General features: G+C 36.1%; 2 protein-coding genes across 4 annotated transcripts; both read right to left on the bottom strand.

The window, feature by feature from the left end:
• Nucleotides 1-470: 470 nt before the first annotated feature.
• Nucleotides 471-8,990, bottom strand: LOC126589284 (vacuolar fusion protein MON1 homolog). 3 transcript variants are annotated; one of them, XM_050254539.1, is made up of 15 exons: nucleotides 8,350-8,990; nucleotides 7,125-7,204; nucleotides 6,909-6,980; nucleotides 6,732-6,771; nucleotides 6,117-6,218; nucleotides 5,809-5,930; nucleotides 5,100-5,232; nucleotides 4,882-4,973; nucleotides 4,497-4,578; nucleotides 4,315-4,379; nucleotides 3,869-4,171; nucleotides 3,670-3,761; nucleotides 3,186-3,250; nucleotides 2,159-2,250; nucleotides 471-834 (listed from the first exon to the last, which is right to left on the bottom strand). In XM_050254539.1, the coding sequence occupies exons 1-15, from the start codon at nucleotides 8,836-8,838 to the stop codon at nucleotides 717-719; spliced, it is 1,947 nt and encodes a 648-aa protein (XP_050110496.1). In that variant the 5' UTR covers nucleotides 8,839-8,990; the 3' UTR covers nucleotides 471-716. The 3 variants fall into 3 exon arrangements, with proteins under 3 accessions (XP_050110496.1, XP_050110497.1, XP_050110498.1); XM_050254540.1 differs by lacking the exon at nucleotides 471-834 and adding an exon at nucleotides 1,926-2,058 and having other exon boundaries at nucleotides 8,350-8,989; XM_050254541.1 differs by lacking the exon at nucleotides 471-834 and adding an exon at nucleotides 1,926-1,989 and having other exon boundaries at nucleotides 8,350-8,989.
• A 9,387-nt stretch (nucleotides 8,991-18,377) lies between these two features.
• LOC126589293 (uncharacterized) lies at nucleotides 18,378-19,281 on the bottom strand. The gene has a single exon (XM_050254563.1). The coding sequence runs from the start codon at nucleotides 19,279-19,281 to the stop codon at nucleotides 18,601-18,603; it is 681 nt and encodes a 226-aa protein (XP_050110520.1). The 3' UTR covers nucleotides 18,378-18,600.
• Between the last annotated feature and the right edge of the window lie 1,271 nt (nucleotides 19,282-20,552).

Genomic DNA, 20,552 nt, shown 5'->3' with positions numbered 1-20,552 from the left:
TTAGTTTTTTGGTGAAAAATCTGTCAATTGCTCTGTTAGTGTGATGATGTGGCATCATGTGGGTCACACAAATATAATCATATAACGACATGTGGATTAACTTTAAAAACTATTTTTATATTTAAAACTAAAAATGATATTAGTAAGAAAAAAGGCATTGAAGGCATGATTGAAATTCTGCTACTCCCACTTACGGTAACCGCGGCAGCGCTCAATGTCAGTGATGAGGAGGTCGAAGGGGATAAGGTTGTGGTGGTGGAGTGTAGAAGCAAAAATGAAGTTGGACCGGAGCTTGAGGCGACACTAGCTAAAAAGTCTTTAATTTATTTAATTGTTAAATTTGAGGGTATTTGTGTCTATTTAAATGACATTTTGGATATATTTGAAATTTTTTATAAAAAATGACATTTTTGAAATTAAGAGTTAATTTTTTGTTATATTTGATAAATACTCGTTGCGAGAAGAAGAAAGAAAGAAAAATCAGACCTTGTTAAAGTAAAAAGGTTGCAAAAACCACGCTTGGTGGAGTCAATACAAAAGGAGGAGAGAGGGCCTCTTGGTCATTGGGACAAGTTATGTATGGAGCACAGCATCTTCAAAGAGGAACAACAATAAGACCAAAACGATCACATTTTCCGACCGTGTCGATGTCCTAAGAAGCACCGACACGGTCCTTGTTAGGCCATCTCCAATGCACTCGAAAGTTTGGACCTCTCCTATGTCTCGGTGCTTCGTGGGCTTAACTCACCACTATATCCGGACTTAAATATAAGCATATTGGTGTTGCATAACCTAATGTGATAGGTGATAATTCTTGTCACAAATGAACTCCACCTGCCACATAATGTGATTTTATTAACATTAATTAAAGACGGTGAATATAGTCAATCGGCATTAATTATGATTGATTAACCGGTTTCGGGATATGCTTATGTAGAAAGCAATTATGCCATTTTATAAACCGAGTGCTTCGCAGAAAAGCACTTGAAAATGCTTCATGAAAAAGCACATGCTAAAAAACTTAGAGCTCGTTTGAATGTGCTTTTAAAATGACTGAAAACGTTTTTGGTGAAAATATTTTTGGAAACAATTCGTAGTAAAAATTCTAGTAAATCTTGGAAAAACAAAAGTACTTCCTGAAAGAAGCACATAACTGATGCTTCTTGTAGAAAACACTTAAGGTGCTTTTACAACCCAAAAATATTTTCTCTAAAAGCACTTTCAGTCATTTAAAAAGCACAACCAAACGAGTCTTTACTCATCTAAAAAGCGCTTTTAGCCCTTTCAGAAGGGGACAAGGATTGTCTGCCCTCCTAGTTGTGGTGCCCTTCCATGCCCTCCTATTTTGTGCGGTCACGGTTAAGCCACGTCAATATTTTATATTTTTATTGTTTTTTGTCTTATTATCTCATTAAAAAATTAATATAAAATATTGACGTGGCTTAACCGTGACCGCACAAAATAGGAGGGCATGGAAGGGCACCACAACTAGGAGGGCAGACAATCCTTATCCTTCAGAAGGAGTACAAAGCAGACCCTAAATACATAAACTATGGCCTTGGAAATGAATGGCAATCAAGGATTATGATCCTGGATACTCTAATAAAAGGAATGCCTGTTATGCACCAGAAGAAGACAAAAGAAGAAACAAAGCAGAAGAGCGAAAAGAAGAAACGAAAACATACAACGAAACAAGTACAAAATGTGCAAAATGTGCAGAGCTCATTAGTGCATTGTTCATGGTAATTCCATCTACGAAAACAAGGTTTCTCCAAACAAATTAAACGAGAAGAGAAACAGGGCTCAATTGGTGATAGCAGGATGGCACAAGCGACACGGACAAAATGATCCTAAAAGGTCTTCGCAAACATTTCACAGACCTCAATCCGGAAAAGAGAAAAGCATCAGGAGGCAGAACGGAGCCATTTGCGTGTGAAATAAACTTATAACCGTGTGTTAAAAGGATTCTTTTTGCAACTGCTTTTACATCTGTGACAAATGCAAATGCAAACCTTATGAAGCTGAAGCAACAAAGTGGTAAGTTACGAGCAACATCACCTGCTAATTCAAATGCGTATGACAAAAATGACGATTTGAATTTTATTAAAAGAACAGAACTATTGTACAGGCAGTATTACAGAATATAAAGAGATATCACCATGAAAAGGGGCTTGCTCCTAGCAAAAAAATCTCGTTTTCCACATCTTTCACCCACTGACAAACCCGGTTGCAAGTCTTTATTGCCAATGCCTGAAAACCGGTATGAATATAAGTTGAGAAGGCATCTAAAGAAAATAAACAAAATGCACCTAAGGATAAATCCAAATCAGCTTGAAATGGCTTCTCCAACAAATATTAATTATAGAAAAAACAAAAATAACATAAGATTAAAATCTTTTGTCAAAGGATAAAAGTCCTAGGGTATTTCTCCAAGGAGCCCTGCCATTCATTTTCTTCAAATTCTTTCACCGGCTTCATTTCACATTATTGCCATTATTTCTTACTTTGCTACAAGTTCATATCTTCTAAGGTGTTCTGTTTCGTGATTTCTCGTTAATGTCTATGAGTGTCTCCAGTCCCACTAACTGGGTTTGAGATTGTGTTGGCCTATTGGTAATAAGCAGGGCATACAAAACGTTGATAACCAATGAGTTGATTACGCTTGTGACAAGCTCTAGCATTGCCCATTTATTCTGCTGCTTAACCAGAAACACATTTCAACACCTATCCTACGAGATAAACACGATAATGCTCTTTGGATAAGCAATCATCTTTTTGGCCTTGCTTTTAGCCCAATGGTTCCCATAAGTGATAAACCTCATTCAGAAAAAAAACCCCTTTCTTGTCAACTCATCCCTAAATCTATGTTCGGTTTAGAAAAATGGGAAAACGAAAAAATTTGGATGAAAGGGCAATGATTTGCATATATTCCCCTTCACTGGGCCCACAATTTGCAATTCACCCAACAGAGAAATGAGGCAGCCGAAGGAGGGGGGGGGGGTGAGCAAATTATATTACTTAACATAAACTGGGACCCACGAATTTTACTAAAAGTTTTTCCCTCCCTTTTGTCTAATAAAACCAAACAAGGCAAGTAAAAAGCATCAACTCTTTCCCTTTTATTCCCTTTGTAAAAGTGGACAAGTATTGCATAGTGGAAAAGGGTAGGAAACAATAAAACTTACCTTGTCTGCAAGTGGATCAAAAGCTGCATAAAGCTCGAAGTCCTGGGTGACCCAACATAGTAAAACTGACAAAACAAAATGATCATATAACTCCATCAGGAAAGCATCATCAAGCATGTCAACACAAGTTTGATGTAATCGAAGCAAATGTCAACCATGGTATCCTATATAAAAATGTAATGTGAAACAGTAAAAATGACACAGAGTAATGATCAAGCTTGATTACCATAGGGTTTTTGTTAATTACAGTCATAAATGTCAAGGGATCAACTAACAAATGGCTAGGTGAAAAACTTTGACTTCCTAGATGCTGGTCTTTTGAAAAAATGACATCAATATTCAAGTTTGAAATAGTGCAATCATACTTAAAACACCAAAGTTTGGACTACGTAGCAATGAGACTGCGTCAAGAAAATAAAAAAAATTCAGTGTTTTCAACTTTTCCTTTCTGCATATGTATGAAGCAGTATATATTCAAAAGTACCGTAGTTCTCATCTCTTCTAAACTGGGTTTTGTGTGGCCCAATTCCTTTGTCATGCATGGAAGCATAAAGCTTCTGGTAAGCTCTGTATAATCTGCAAGAAGAAGAATTAATTATCTATCTACAACAAAAAGTGACATACGACTTCATTGTGGGAGATTCAATTTTATGCTTAAATGTACTGTTAGATTCATCTGTCACCTTTTCTGCTGACGAGGACTACTTATTGGTGGTGAGAACTCAGAGGATACATACTGATCCAAAAATATACTCCGATATATAAAATGCCAAAGTCCAGCAGGACCGCCTACGCCAATATATGGTTCCCTGAATCTGTCAGGAGAATCTGTTGGAACTGTATGTTGACCCAAATGAGGAGAAAAAGATCCAGAACGTGGCAAAGGATCAAGAGGCAACTCCTCAACACGCATCCCACCATCTACGGTGGATCTCTGAATCTCGCTTAGTACACTGGACTTCAAAAGGACCGATTCAATCCGAATCCTATAAGATCAGAGACAAAATTATGTAGGGAAAAAAAAAACTGGGCTAAGAAGTTACCAATCTATGAAATGGGCTAGGATGTTGCCACATGAAGAACTCCTACAGCACAAATATCATTTTTTCAAACTAAATTTATTGTATACCTGCAATCCTTGAGATGATAAAAGGCATCTGAACTAGTAGTAAGCAACATCAAGTATGTATCAACCTGCCGCAAGAAAGTGTATTTTGTCATGATATTTTAACTAGACAAGCTTAACATGAGGCAAAGTATATAATGTGTGCACTTAAATTTAGATAAGTCATCAACCTAAGTGCGACTCACATCAAGAAAATGGACATAAGCATACAAAAATGCCATGGGATTATATCTAGGCAAGCAAATTGGAGAGAAAGATTCAGATGTCCTGCATTAAGACAAAAAGAAGAAATTAATACAATATTGCAGCTGAAAATGTCTATAAAACATAATCACCCATAATTGAAACCATGCTAGTAGAAAAGAAAGTACCATATGTTTTTTGTGTATGATCCTGTGCTTTAAAACGGGACATCTCGTGATTGGAAACTGAAACTAGTACATGGGATTGGAAATTGAAACTAGTAGCTGGTTAGTATTTAGTGTATCATATCTTACTAGTTTCAATCCCAAATCCCCTGTAAGTTTCCAAAAGGAAGACATAAACACCTATTCAATTTGATCTACTTGCCTAAATGATTCTGATGCCATGACAAAGTTGGACAGCAGCAACATGTCATCAGGATGAAGAGAGGCCTTTTGAGCACCCACAAGACTGATAACCTGCAATCCATTTCAAGTTGTTACAGTGCACTAAGTTGTAAAAGATTTTTCAACTGTGCCATGAAAAATATTTAAAAAAATATTCTTAAAAAGAGATTTCCTCAAGTATTAGCATCAGGATAGAACCTTGTGTTTGCACATCAGTATTGTAAAGAGAACACCAGAATCGGCAACATCATGCAATATGGCACCTGCAGCTTGCCTTGTCGCATAAGCAAGGGGAAGACAAGTGTATGCATGAAGAAATGTGGCAGGATTCCTGAAAACACAGAAACAAGTAGTAGTACTATAAGCATCTTCTTCATTAGGTTTTGTAATTTTAATTTTTGGCATGTGTGAACGGAAATTACATTGGCAGGACAAAGTAGAAAACATTAATGGTCATAACACAAACAAATAAATGAGAAAAAAACAGACCATCCAATATATATCATAATTTCAAGATACGAATGACTTTGCTTATGTAAACTTCATATTAAAGAGCTTATGGTTTTACCAAATTTTTTTCTAAAAGCTTTTAGAACAAAAGGTTTTTATTCAGAACTTTTATACTATTTCAAAGTGAACAATCAGTTTAAAACAGATCAGGTTAGAAATGATCATAATATTCAGCCAAGCAGCCCTTCACATACATTGGATGATCTGTTAATATCACTACTACAATAGTTCATCACCAAAATAACAATATCTGTAATGTAGGGATACTACTTGTGCTCTTGCAAACATCTAAACATCTAAAAACAGGAACCATCATATGAGTTTATTGGATGGTTTTTCACACCAAAAGAAAATTCATATCTAAGTTAGGCATGCCAAAGGGAGCAGAGAAACAAACCAACTGAAAGAGTGGATGAGGGAAGAGAAGACAATATCTGTTCCTCCAAGCAAAGGTGTCATATCAAACTTCGGATTCTTCTCAAAACATCTATTTACTGACTTTGTAAGAATAAGTAGCATCTGCATCCACATATCGTGACTAATTAAATGAAGTGCAGTTACTAACATAAGCTATTTTTATTCTATAAAAGGGAAAGTACATAAACAATATTCTGGTTATTCAATAAATCACTAACAAAATATGACCTAACAGTCAAACATATTAATGCACAAAGAATTTTGCGGAACGGGAAGATCCAATGCTACCTGACCATATATAAGTTCCAATTGCACCCTCAAAGACTCGTAAGGCTCTTCTGTACAGCTGATGCACACTAAGTAAATTGGTCCCTTGACAAGAAAAATCACCTGAACATACAAATATTTTATGCCAATTTAATTTAACTGGTTCCATAAAGATAAGGCCTACAGCTGTGAGTTGATGTACAGTCAAATAATGTCATTCTAGACCTCCACACGAGTAAGACCTAGGTATTTCACGCACATGAACATTATTTTCAAACACTGATATACATTCTGATCCAACTTAGGAAAAAACATAACATACTTCAAGTCATACGAGAAAATTCAAAAAATACAAGCCAAAGGTCCCTCGTCAAATATGTTTTTATAGGATAACATGCATATATCACTAAGACTTCAACATCTGCCCAAGACAGTGTCAGGATGGACAACACAGCTCCATCAACTGGTTCAAAATTAAAGTCATCTGTTCAGGGATGGTATATACAAGCACTCATGAAGGATTATACCACCAGGAAAATGAGAAGGCAGTTCTTATGATCATCCTAGGAATCATGGACTGTTAAAGAAGAAATAACTTGATGAACAAAATTTCGCAAAAAAAGTTACAAAGCAGACCTGATGCTTCCCAGCCCTAACCAATTTGACATGATCCCCACTGTAAAACAATTAATGAACAAAATCACTGGAAGTTTTCTACATAATTCGACTAAAGTAAATCTGTCAGAGTAGACAAATAATCAAAATTTAAGAAATTGGAGAAGAGATTCAATTCAGAATGATTGAGACATGTACCCATTCTCCACGAAGGAAATTATGGCTTGTAATGTTGCTGAAAATCCTGCTAGCTTGTGTTCATCTCCATATCTGATATTAAGCAAGTAATTCAAAAGAAGACAAAAATATATCACGAATGCAGAATATAGACTGATAGTTGCACTCTATTTTGCATAGACATTAATGTAAATTTTGCATTTCTTGAAACAGATAGTCGAGTCACCTGAGACAAACCTGGAATATATTGGTTTGCCAGAGTGACTTAGTATGAAAAAGTGCTTTTTTCTCTTTCTCCATGATATGGAAGCATCATCCTGCACTTCAATTATAAATCAAACAGATACATTGCAGTTATCAATGAAAATCACTTTGTCATCCAAAATAGCAGTGAAATTAAAGGAATTGGTATGGGGCTGAACTGTATTATGAAGAGAAAAGAAGAAACTGACGTGTTTTAATATCACATAATTGATGCCAAACTTTAAGGACTAAAATACCACAACAATGAGCAATACACTAAGCATTTTACCATCCTTTCTCTCTTTCAATATTCTCTATTCTGCTTTTGTTTTGCAATCTAACAATGTTCAGAGATTTATTTCACCTATCCTAGAACTCTAGAATGCCTGATTAATACATCATACTAATACAGTAGAAATCAAAGAATTGCATTAAAAAAAAAAAAGCCAAGGAAAAAATAAATCCTTTGACAAAAATCTGAAAATGGTATGACAAATCTAGTGAATACACAAGAGACCTGAACCCCACTTTGCATATAGGACCATCCTGCATTCAATACCTATATGCTATTTTATGTCACTAACCATGCTAGGGAGCAATCTCTTTCTCTATCAGATTCCAATCTAAGGCTTTTAGCTCTGTGACTCAACTATCATTCTCATACTAAACTTATTTGATCATATAGACCAAAAAGTTACTGAGATCATAAGGACAAGAAAAATTTATCATTCAACATCTGTATGCCTTATTCAAGTGCATAAGTACATGCTAATATCTAAAATTGAGCAATAACGAGTCTATTTACATCTATTCAGTCAAGAAGAGCACCAAGGTAGCTGTACAACGTCTGATACATAGCACCTGCATAAGTAGCGTATATCCTACATTTGTCTAAGGCAACTAATTGAAACAACACACCTATTGATCACATTCAACCAAATGAAAATCTTCTAACAATTTGAAATTAGTGAAATACACAAACATACAAACGAATCAAGTCTCGAGCTTTTTCCAATACCATTTCCGAAAGAAGTCCGCAGGGAAATTACCAACTCTCTTCCCAATTTCTCTCTCAATCATTACTTTATTCTTCGATACTAAACTTCATGCACAATTAAAACTCACTTTACATTCCGTGTCCAATAATGACCAAGCAATTCAACCAATGCAATAATTGTCACACAAATTACATGGCCAAGGAGTTGTTAGAACGCAATACCTCATCGACATGTCGTTTCCCGGGCACCCACGGGGTTTGCGAATCCGAAAACCCATCAGCAATCTCATCGTTTCTCACTTCCAAAATCTCATCAACTCCAGAGCCGGCACCACTACTGGCACTACTACTCCCTCTTTCCCCAGCATACCCACTGCTGCTGGGGCTCGACGGCCCATCAACCTCCAGCTCTGAATTGGTCCTCGCCCACACAATACCACCGCCGATTCCGCCACGTGGCAAGCCCTCGCTCGCCTCCTCCACCTCAGCTAAACCAGGAGCAACCGAATTAGCCCGGACTTCCTCCTCCTCGTTCTCGATCTCCTGGTGGTTGTTCCCCTCGGCAGATCCATGTGCGACGCCATTTGCATGGCTGTCGGCCTCGGACAATGCGAGGGCGGCCAATTGGTCTTCCGGGGGTTTGGGGATAGGGTTAGGGTTTGGCTCCCAGGCTTCGTCGCCGGAGGTCGAAGTTCCCGTTTCGGAGGACATGGAGAACTAAAAGGATTTGGGACTTTTGGTGAATTTTTGTGAATTTTGGTAAAAGTGAGAAATTGGGGCTCCAATAGAGAGGGAGGGGGGAGAGCGCAAGGGGTTCGTCTACCAGTCGTTTGTTCTGTCGTGTCCTCTGCTGCAAATTACTCCATTTCCAACGCGGCACTGACCAGTAGGTGGGTGGCTCCGAAATCCGAATGGAGCCTGGCGCGTACTGATACGGGTCGGTTTAGAAAGTTCGGACTTTATACGTTTTGGTTTGGGGCGGGTTGAAGGGACTTTTGGACCAAGCCCAAAGCTTCTCAAAATTGTAAACCAGTTTAACATAATGGGCTTGTCCTCACAATGATAACTAATAAATTAGGTTTTCTCTCCTGCACATATGCGCTGTGCGCATGCCCCATTTACAACAAACCTCAGCCCTCAATTATTATTTTTAGCAAACGATATTATATTGTTTTGACCCAATTTTACATTATCGGTTCGTACGATCAAGGCCGTTGATGAAGCATAACTCCCAACCGTCGGATGAAAAAGTGAAGATAATTTTATTATTGTTAAAGGATAATATTATGGTTTTTATCATAATAATTCTCTTTTAATATGAATTATTTGCATCTTGTTAAACCAGATAAATAGGATGCGAATTATATCCCAAGCAAACAGTACAGTTTGAATTGATTTAGGATGTCTGACTGCACTTGGAAGCTAAAAATGAATTTGAAATTCATTTGATCAAGATGCTGCATTGTTTAAAGGTGATGGGATTATGATGATGTGATAAGCCTAGGATTTGATGGTCTTGAATAATGATGAGATGAGAAACCTAGATAGGCTAGGCCTTTTTGCATGGTGATGGGCATTGTCAGATGAGTTTAGAGTGATAAGAATTGATGATGGGAGCACAATATGCATGTCGTGTGAAAAGGCACTTCGAGATTTCAAAGGGACACCTATTCGGAAAAGGTCTCTATTGGATTGGCGATCAAGGAGACTTGCTATAAATACAAAGGCAGTGGCAACATAAAAAGTCTCCAATTCAACGCACAAACTGCCATGCGCAAACTCTCGCTCTACGCGAAACCTCTCAACAACCTTGAGATTTTTAGTTTCTTTTTCGCCAACACATCTTCAGTTTAGATAAACAGCACTGTGAAGGCAACTGGCGAACATCTTCAGTTTAGATAAACAGCACTGTTGCTGTAGAATCAACCGACTGCAAAGCACCTTCAGTTTAGATAAACAACACTGCGTCAATGCCAATTGGTTATCTATCCAAGTCTCGGTCGAGAAGGGTTTTCGAATCCTTATTGGCAGAGGTCATCTCACGAGCCTTCTCGATGAAGTGAGGTATTACGAATCATTAGACTCAGCGCATTGAACGCCGAGTGTTTTTATGATTGGATACTCACAAGTTGGGTTTAGAGTTCGGCATTCAGACGGCCGAACCACATTTACAATTAAGACGTACATTTGCTCTGAATATATGTGTCCATATAGTCTGGTGTCAATTCGGCGTGCTTATACTCTTACGAATACAATCACCGTGACTGAATCTGACACCGACGATTTGAGAACTTCGTAGAACTAGCAACCTTGTCTTCAGGCTCTAGAACCCGAAGGCCGAGACGTGTTCATTCCTCGGCCGCAATCGCAAGATTGAAAAGTGAGCAGTGCATCCGACATAACATCAACATATTTTACTCATTGGCCGACGAGTTGGCACGCACGCATACAACCGAAAGACGTAGTTAGCTCATTAGTTACTCGGCATGCACGCCACGTAGGCTTGGTAGTTTTTAGGGTCAACATATGTACACTACGAAAGAAATGGTGCGCTCAACCTCACAATGAGCTAGCAATAATATGGTTCAAATTCGTCTTAGCAAGAATCGAACTTAAGTTCTCACTTACAAGTGAAGAATCGAACTTAAGTTCTCACTTACAAGTGAAGAATCGAACTTAAGTTCAAATTAGTTAGCCCTCCATTTTTAGGACTTGGGCTCGAACTTCATACATTGTCAACGACATGTTTTTTTTTTAGTACAACGATATATTTTTCACTAAAGGGAAGGGAAGTTCGGCTAAACCACACAATGGGCAGCCTAATTTGATATCAAATTCGCCATCCACGAGATTTGAATCTAAAATTTTTTACTTACAAGTGAAGAGGAGACATGTTAAGGTTTAATAGTGACATCATCATGCTGGACCTTCTATACAAGCTATTGCTTGGCTACTTTCATTAATAGGCCTTGATGGGCCTCATGAGGCTGTTGGGGCCATGCTTGCCTTGAGCAAGTGTAATTCACGAGCCCAACAAATGACTGATAGCCTGTGGTTCGTATCTTTCTTGCAAGATTTCGATGAGAAATCTCGTCAAAAGACATCTTCTAATCCACGTGTAATTATCTCATTGAATAGTAAAATACGCCCTAATAGGGTTAAAAACAACTGCAGGTATATATTTGACTAGTATATGACACAAAGCATAAAGATCTCTAATTTAATAGCGATAACGTTAGTAAGTTAAATATTTAGTTGTTGAGAAAAAGAATTCAGTTGAATTTAAACTTGAACCAAAATAAATAAACATTATTAATTTTTGCTATAACTATAAAGTGTGAGCTGATTAATCAAATGATTCCAACTTGGAAACTAATGAAAGAGACATCTTAAAAAAAATAAAATAAAATGCGGGAACTTAAATAAAAAGGGTGAGGGGGCTCGTATAAAGTCAACCCTATAAATGCGGTCCCACCACTAAATAATCAACGGTTGAGATCTTTCCAAGCTTCTTTTCAAAAAGGAAACGTTGCCTAAGCTTTTTTAGCTATCCATTCATTTGTGTCAAGACAACGTCGATTCGTTCTTAACGCTCGCTTAATGAAGAAATAGGCCTTGGCTTTATTCACCAAGTATTCAACGCCTTCCGTCCTTATTCGTCTCTTAGTTATGACTGGTGCAACTTCCATCCTAATGTCTTATTTCTTCATTCACTTTAAATTAAATATTTTGTTTACAAATTTATTCTCGGATTTTTATCACAAATAGTCCATAAAATTGACTATCACCATCAAGATGGTCCATAAAATTGAAAATCAATCAATATAGTCCCTGAAAATAGGTATCGCAAATCAATGTGGTCATTTTGTCATAATTCTGCTAAGTGCAGATGTTGCACATAAATAGGTCCTATAAGTCTTTTTTTCTCAGAAATGGTCCTTAAAATTAACCTGCAACATCAAATAGTCCTTGAAATTGACTTGCAACATCAAAATGGTCTCTGAAATTGAAAATCGATCAATGTAATCCCGCAAGTAAGTGTCCCAAATCTTCAGAGTAGGTCCTACTATAAGAAAAAATTCCATTGTGCAAAAAGGTATTTAGATAACTTTTTAATTAATTATTAAACTCACATCAGCACATCACATAACAAATTTTTTTACAAAATTGTGGCAGAATTATCATATTGATTTGCAACATCTATTTTCAAGTACTACATTAATCGATTTTCAATTTCAGAGACCATCTTGATGATGTGGATCAAACCCATGAACCGTTATTTGCAAGCTGGCCTCCTGCAGATCTGGGAAGAGGCGACCCATGCCACTCCTCCATATGCACAACCCGACTGAAACGTGTCGCCTTTTCCATACGCCGTGCACCCAACATCTTCTCTCGTCCAAATTCAAACCACGACAAACTTCTCCATCTGGGATACAAAATGACATCTCAAACTTTCCCATTGGTATCACCAAAAATTTTCCATTGATAAGTATTACTAGGCCCAATTCATGCTTTTTTCCACAAATTAAAAAAAATATATTGTTATTTTATCTTTTATTTATTGTTAGGAATTTAAAATATGACATATCTACCCATTTAAACATGGTTGAGATTGTATTTCATTGTTTTTACTTTTGATAGTGGGTGACAAAATAAGTGGGGTGGGGAGATACGAAAAGGGGGAGATTGTATTTCATTGTTTTTACTTTTAATATCCCATTGTTTTTTTTTTCTTGACTTTATTTTTTATTTTTTTAATATCTATGAATGTGAAAGTAATATATAAATAAATAAATGAAACAAACACAACTTTTCATGTATTGCAGTTTAATTTAGATACGATGAAGTTTATAAGCAAAAGTTTTGTTTATTGCATTTACGTTCTTCTAATTTTGATCTAGTTAGCATTATTACTTCATTCAATTGGTTGTTCAAATGAGAAGATGCGTACGAACTGAATAAAAATTAAATTCAACTTCGTTGATGAATTGAATATATAACATAAAATTAAAAAATTAAAAAATAAAACCTACAAGGACGAAATTATGCAACAAAAAAATACAAAGGCAAACAAGTAATCTTACCTTGCAAAACTCAATACAAGCTAATTAATACATCACATGATCATGAGACAAGCACGAATGTGATTATGACATGAGCACGAATATGTCTTTACATCGACTTGAACCAATTAATGCCTCCAAGCTTGAACTTTAAATTCATGTAGGTATTTTTATTTCTCATAGTATTTTTTGGGTGGCCATAACTTGTTTGGTAGACAAGCTTTCTTCCTAGAGTTTGCAACTTTAGAAAATAATTGTTGGAGGTATTTTTTTTTCTCGATATTTTTTTATAGATTTTTCACGTGAAGGGATTAAGATTTCAGGTGTGATCAAATTGTGTATTCTTAATTGTCAATATCTGATGCGGATTGAATTAAAAACCTAACCAACTATTAATTAATGAATTGAACATGGACAATTGGGATGCCTTCCAACCATCCACTTAATAACCTTATCGAAAAAGCAAAAGATTTATAGATAAAAATAAGTAAATAAAACTAGGGTAAATATCAGTTTACTATCCTCATGTTTCGTAATTTTCAACTTTTAGTACATCAAGTTTGTTTCGTCCCAGAGTCATACCTAAAGTGTAAATTTTGAGACAGTCTCATACATCCGTTAGTCAAACTGTTAAGTCTTCCATTAACTGATGATGTGGTGCCCACGTGGACAATGACTGGGTGCCACGTATTAATAAGGATCCCACGTGGATATTAAAAAAATAAAAATTTTAAAAAATTACAAAAAAAAAGAAAGAAAAAGAAAAATGCTTTCATGTACACCATCAGGATCAAAATCCCCGGCCTCGAACTTGTCAGACATGGTGCCTTTCTCGTCGACGATGCCTAGCATCGTCCAATTAAAATGGGACACCTAGCATCCTATTTGCTTGTATACGTATAAAATAGGGGACATCTAGCACCTTCAAAACTGAATGTTATTAATGGTGCCCCACCGGCCTCCCTTCTATGCATCCTAGTTTCCCACCCTTCATTTTTTTTTTTATGCAATTGTTTTAAATTGTTGATTAAATACTTTCTTTTTTTGGTCATCCCGCTGCCCAACTAGCATCTAATGTTTTTTAAAACCATGAATTAAACTTCTTGAGTTATGCATCTTTATTCACATATTAATTTGAATATATTTTTTTTTGAACAAACGATATTATCTATACTAAGATAAGGGGTGGGCTTAGCCTCAAAATGAGCTAGCAATAATATGGTTCAAATTTGCTTTTGGCGAGAATCAAACCTAAGACCTCTCACTTACAAGTGAAGAAGAATATCATTATACCATAATACTAAGTGGCTTTTAACTTGAATATTTATGAAGATCTAACTACGGCATGAGTTCGGACCCCATTAGCTCTGTAATCTAACATTTAATCTAACAAATTTATCGTTTAACCAAAAAAAAAAAAAAATTTATATGTCATCATATGATACCAACAATGTATTAATGCTCACCTAAGGTCCTCATTTTGAAGACCCGCAAGGTCCTCTTTCATTTGAACCATTAGATTAATCTAATGGTGCATTAATCAATAACCTTAAATTATCCCTATAACACTTAACAAAATAATAATCCGGATTAAAAAAAACATAAAAAAGGAGTTCACATGTGAAACCCTTCCGTCAACAAAATAATAATCCGGATTAAAAAAAACATAAAAAAGGAGTTCACATGTGAAACCCTTCCGTCTTCTTCCCCTACCTGTCTCTATTCTTCTGAGCTTTTTGCATGAGCAGCAGTGCAACACACATCCATTTGTGTTTGAGTACTCGGTCCGAGAGGTCTTTCTCCAAAGTTCAATCATTCAAGAAGAATTCTTCATCTCACAAATGTTTCAAAATCCCTAAGTTTGTTGGAATTAGGTTAAATTGAAGATTGTTGGAACTGCTGTAGTGACATGTGCATGGTTCCTTTTGAATCTCTAAATCTTGTTCTGTTTCTGGTAGGTGTTCTAATAATGTGAAAATCAAATCAAAGTGAAAAACTTCTTTCCCTTCCGAAGTATTTGTTCCTAACATCTACTATTTTTGTTTAATTGCAATGTATTTCTAAAATCTTCATTTTGTTCCTCTCTCCTTTTTCATACGCAAAAATGGAAAAAAAGTTCAGACAAAGAGGGAGGGGTAGGAAGAGAGAGGGATGGAGATGAGGGAGACGGATAAGAAAAGAAGACGGAAGGCTTTCATGCGTGGACTCTTTTTCTATATTTTTTTCTTTTCTTTTCAATTGGGATTATTATTTTGTTAGGGTGTAACATGGATAATTTAAGGATGTTGATTAATCCATTGTAACTGTGATAATTTAAGTTTATTGATTAATCCACCGTGAGATTAATTTAAGGGTTCAAATGAAAGAGGACTTCACAGGTCCTCACATGAGGACCTTAGGTGAACATTATTGGCCTACACTGAAGGTTGATTAAATACATTCAACCTGTGATGGAGGTAGAATATACAAAAATAAATAAAACTTAATCTACCTATCATCCATGAAAGTAGTTCAAAAAAATTTAAACTTCATACGTTTATACATTCATACGAGTATATTTGATGTATGGGGGAGCTACTTAAGGATCAGGAGAGGCCTGTGCCTATCCTAAAGTTTCTTCACTATGTAGCTTCTGTTTGTGTGCTTTTAGTTGAATACTCTGCATTCTTTGACTTATGTGTTCTTTTTGAAGCAAAAAATAATCACAAAGCGACACGTGGATTTTTGGGTGAAGATGACAAATTTACCCTCGATGCATATTGGGTCTCCTACACGCGAGCAGTGGAGAATCATCCATCAACCAAATCAGGAGTACCCAAAATAGGTAACAAGTTCAAATTTGTCTCATCCATTCTCATTCCATAACCTCCCAAAACATTTCTTTTATTATGATAATTAGCCAATTAATATATTTATACCTAATTAATATATTAATTGCTAATTAAATCACCAAATAGCACCCCAAAACACACTTAAAGGCCGGCCACACCCCATTCCCTATATATATGACCCTATTTCTTCTAAAAAGCTAAGTTGATACTCTTGCAAAACTCCTAAAAACTCTCCAAATATTTTTTTCTCTAAATTCTAACTTTGGCATCGGAAGTTCTTCGGCCAAAGCCCCACCCCAATTCATCGTGGGCGCGTGAGGCTCTTTGCCTTGACCTAAGGTGTTGATTGTTTTGTAGGTGCAATTTTGTCCAAGAAGAAGAATGTGGAAATTTGCATCCAAATTTTTGCTCCCGGTTAGCTTTATTATATTTCCCTAATTGATCAAAAAATGTGTTTTACAGTAGTTTGTTATGAAACCAAAGCCTTCTATCAACTAGCCTTTCTTAGTTAGTTAACCATTTCGGATGATAGAGTGTTGTTTTACATTAAAACTACACATGTATGGAATAAAGGAAGAATTTATCTTGAAAAACATTTTTTATAGCTACAGTTTTGAACCATGATTATTAATTTTTGTTCAACATCAATGTAGGAACTTATTAAAAAGTTTGGTGCTTATGATATAATTATCTCAATCTTATTTTGTCCTGACTCCATTACTCTATTTTGATTAAAATGTTTCTTTGCATTATTAAAAAATGAACTTTTTTCTCCCATTCGTGATGTTACTTTTTGTCCAACTTCTGACTTCGCCACCGTATTTAATAATAAATATAGTACTTACAACATAGATTAGTTAGTACACCTAACCTGTGATGGAGCTAGAAGAAAAACTTGAGATACAAACTGGGAGTAGGAGAAACAATATTTAGTTTGTATGGTTAATTTTAAAATTGAGTTAAAGATAATAAAAATAAACTGATGTGGATAATCAACAAATGGAACTAACCCAACAAAGTGGATTGAACCCAATAATGACTTGCATAATTGAACTTATACCAAGTTTACTCATAAAAAGGAAGTCTACTTCACCATGAGAATATTTAAAAAATAATTAAAGAATTTCCTAGTAGTTTAGAATATCTTTGTAATTCGGATTTTTCATTCCAGTAGATTAGATTAGTTTAAAATATTCATTACATATGATTTGAATACATTGCATTACAAAACTAAGAAGCCTCATGGTAATTGCATTACAAAATATTTTATTTTGTTGGTCGTCTCATGAGCATATAAACAATGGACAAGGATTGTCGGCCCTCTTTGTTTTCGTGTCCTTTCGTGTCCTCCTGTTTTGTGTGATAACGGTTAAACCACATCAACATTTTATATTTTTTTTTTATAGAGATAATAAGACAAAAATAAATAGTAATATAAAATGTTGATGTGGCTTAACTGTGATCATACAAACAGAAGAGCATGAGAGGGCATGAGAGAGCACGGGAACAAAGAGGGCAAACAATCCTTGTCCATAAACAATTGTCAACTACTGTTATTTGGGCGTAAATAATTGTAAGAAATCCAATTGACCTAATTATAAACTAAGAAACCTTGCAGAAATTGTCACCTTGACTGTTGATCGGAGATCATATGTCAGCAGTTGTCAGTATACCCATCCCATATACATAAGCGTAAAACTTACCTCAACAAAGAAATTGACTACCGACAAAACTTGAAAGGCAAGGGAAAAGGCGTAGATTTGACACCTTTGTATTATTGTGCATTATTTTTTGGACTTGGATTCTCTGCGCTCCCATTTCGGTGCTCTTCTGTTTTGTGTGGTCACGGTTAATCTATGCTAATGTTTTATATTGTTTTTTATAAAAATAATAAGACAAAAAAAAAATAGTAATATAAAATATTAACGTGGCTTAACCGTGACCACACAAATAGGAGGGCACGGGGAGGGCACCGAATTGGGAGGGCAGTGAATCAAAGTCCTTATTTTTTAATACAAGTCGTTCTCACCAATTTCTTTTCTCTGCTTTCTATTTCGTGCCAACCCCACCAACAATAAAATATTTTTTAAAAAAACAAACCCACCAACCATTTACTTTCCATTTTCATTTACCAATTTGGCCTCACCTACTCTAATTCTCACCAATCATTTTCAAATTAATTAATTTTTTTTTTAAAATTTTAACGATAAAAATAAAATAAAAAATTTATTATTAATTTTTTAATATAAAAATATAATTTTTTATTAAAATAAACAATACAATACGGTAGTTTTTCTTTAAAATTTCCATAAATTAACCACTTCCATGTCATCCGAAATTAAAAACAACCCAATAACTTAATTAGATTGGAATTTAATGTTAAAAATTTAAACCTCCGAGAATTGGAGGACGATTCTCCAATTTGGGATTACATTCGTAAAAACGATCATCTTGATCTCACAAATTAGAAAAAAGGGAAGCACAAAATTCATAAAAAAACAATTAAAATCTAATCAATATTTTCCGTACACCCCCAACCCCCTCTCTCTGTATTTCCTGTTTCTGAAAAATAAATATTAATCTTCGAACCCAGTTTTTTCCCAAATTGCATTTCGGACCCGACTGAGATCCCTCCCTTTCAACGTCCTCCCGACGCCTTCGTGCACCGAGAACGACGCGATTCTCGTTCTCGCCATCTGCCTCGCCAGGAACTCGTGCGGCGGGATCCGCACGCCTCCCTCCACGTCGTTATCGCCGTCCGCCTCGTCGTCGTCGCACCTCCGGTTCTCCCGGTACTCACCTCTCAAGATCTTGGACCAGTCCGGAATGCCGACTGGCAACGACGCCGCCTTGCCGCCGGTCATGTCCGAGCGGTGTCCGGAATCTCCCCGCCGGTTCTTCGCGGCCGAGACGCCGCGGGAGCTCGGGATCGGTTTGCGGTACTCAGGCGAGTTGGACCGGCCGAAGTTGTAGATGTCCGACTCGTCGAGTTCGAAATCGGACGCTAGGGTTTGGTGGTGGTGGTGGTGGTCGCCGGAGAGGTAACGGTAGTTCGGCCTAGCGTAGTAGCTCTTACTAGTCGCCATTCGGGGGAGGATCAAAACGCTGCGTTTCGGTTCGAAGCCCTCGGTTTTTTCTTCTGTGTTCTGTGATTTTGGTTCTGAGAATTGAAGGCGTTTCGATTGGCTTTTATACAGGTCCGCTTGCTGCTTTGGCGCAAGTGGATAAGACTGTCCTCTATCTTCCAGTTCAATCATGGTAAAATTACCTTACTGGCCCCTTCAATTATTATGGGAAATTGACACGTAGGATTTTCGATTTATCCACTCAAGGGGGAAGAAGCCCTCGCTTTCCCATACATTTTTCATGTCCCTTTATTTTGTGCGATGACGGTTAAGTCACATTAATTTTTTATATTAATTTTTTAATAAAAATAATAAGGCAAAAAACAAATTTTAACGTAACTTAATTGTGACCGTACAAAATATGATCCTCAAGGGGGTTAGCTTCGATCTTGAGGGTGGGCCTGGAATGCATTCCTCGCACGGTTCTGATGACATAGGTTTTTACTGGGGAAAGGGATCCTCCTAATCCATAAAATTCAAATATTCGGATTGTTGAAATTTGATTCAACGATTAAAGTTATTATAACTTTTAAAGTGGGCTGATATTTGTAGCTGTTCGATCAAATTTCAATAGTCTGTATTTTTGAACTTGATGAATTAGAAGGAAGTAATCCGAAGATGATCACTTTCTTTTACTGGATACTCACTACGTGGCGGGATAGGACTGGGGGGCAGCAGATTGTTCGCGTAGTGGTCTGGTTGGTATTTGATCCTTTTTGTTGGCCCAACTAACGTATTTGATCTTTTGTAACCGTAAACCAGAAAATGGAAAAAAAGGAAACCGAATATATTTTTGTTTTCGATTATTTGCTTTTATTTAGAAAAAAAAAAAGGTTTACACGCATTTTGGGTTAGGATCTTATTTGTTGGGGGGAAAAAATGATCCTATTTCACTTTTGTTAATTGTTCTAATATATATAAAAATTAATAGGCTTTAAACAAAACTTATGTCAGAACATAGTAAAAATCATTAGATTTTATGAATTATGACATACAGGAATACATATGTTAAATACATCACCATTGTAGTAGGATATCATGATTTTTTTTTTTGGATCAATTTGGATATCATGATTGATACTTCAATATTATGTGTGTATACATGGATGACTTTTTTTCTCAAATATTATGCAAATGTGAAGTCCATGTTCACAATTTATTCTATTTATTTCTAACGGATTACGAAAAAGGTTATGCTAGTTCTATGCAAGAGCGAGTTATTTTAGATGCATGGGTCTCACATGAATCTACCACTCCAAATGCTATTACTTACATTTAGTAAATAAACGATGGTTGGTGGATGAAAAAGTGTGAAAGAAAAGGTGAAAAATGAGAAAGAATACCATTTTGTATTTTTTTTTTGGCCAAACCAAACGACATTTTTTAAAAAAGAAATAAAATAA

Source organism: Malus sylvestris, chromosome 11, assembly GCF_916048215.2.
Source record: "Malus sylvestris chromosome 11, drMalSylv7.2, whole genome shotgun sequence".
In the NCBI taxonomy this organism is placed as follows: Eukaryota; Viridiplantae; Streptophyta; class Magnoliopsida; order Rosales; family Rosaceae; genus Malus; species Malus sylvestris.
Note: the sequence above shows the minus strand (reverse complement) of the source record. Positions and strands in the feature narration are given on the sequence as shown.

Excerpts from the sequence above, each read along its gene's own strand:
- LOC126589284 (XM_050254539.1), bottom strand. The coding sequence starts at position 8,838 with ATGTCCTCCGAAACGGGAACTTCGACCTCCGGCGACGAAGCCTGGGAG. Across the intron at positions 7,205-8,349 it reads GGAAACGACATGTCGATGAG|GATGATGCTTCCATATCATG; the intron begins GTATTGCGTTCT and ends ATTGAAGTGCAG. Across the intron at positions 6,981-7,124 it reads GGCAAACCAATATATTCCAG|ATATGGAGATGAACACAAGC; the intron begins GTTTGTCTCAGG and ends GCTTAATATCAG.
- LOC126589293 (XM_050254563.1), bottom strand. The coding sequence starts at position 19,281 with ATGATTGAACTGGAAGATAGAGGACAGTCTTATCCACTTGCGCCAAAG.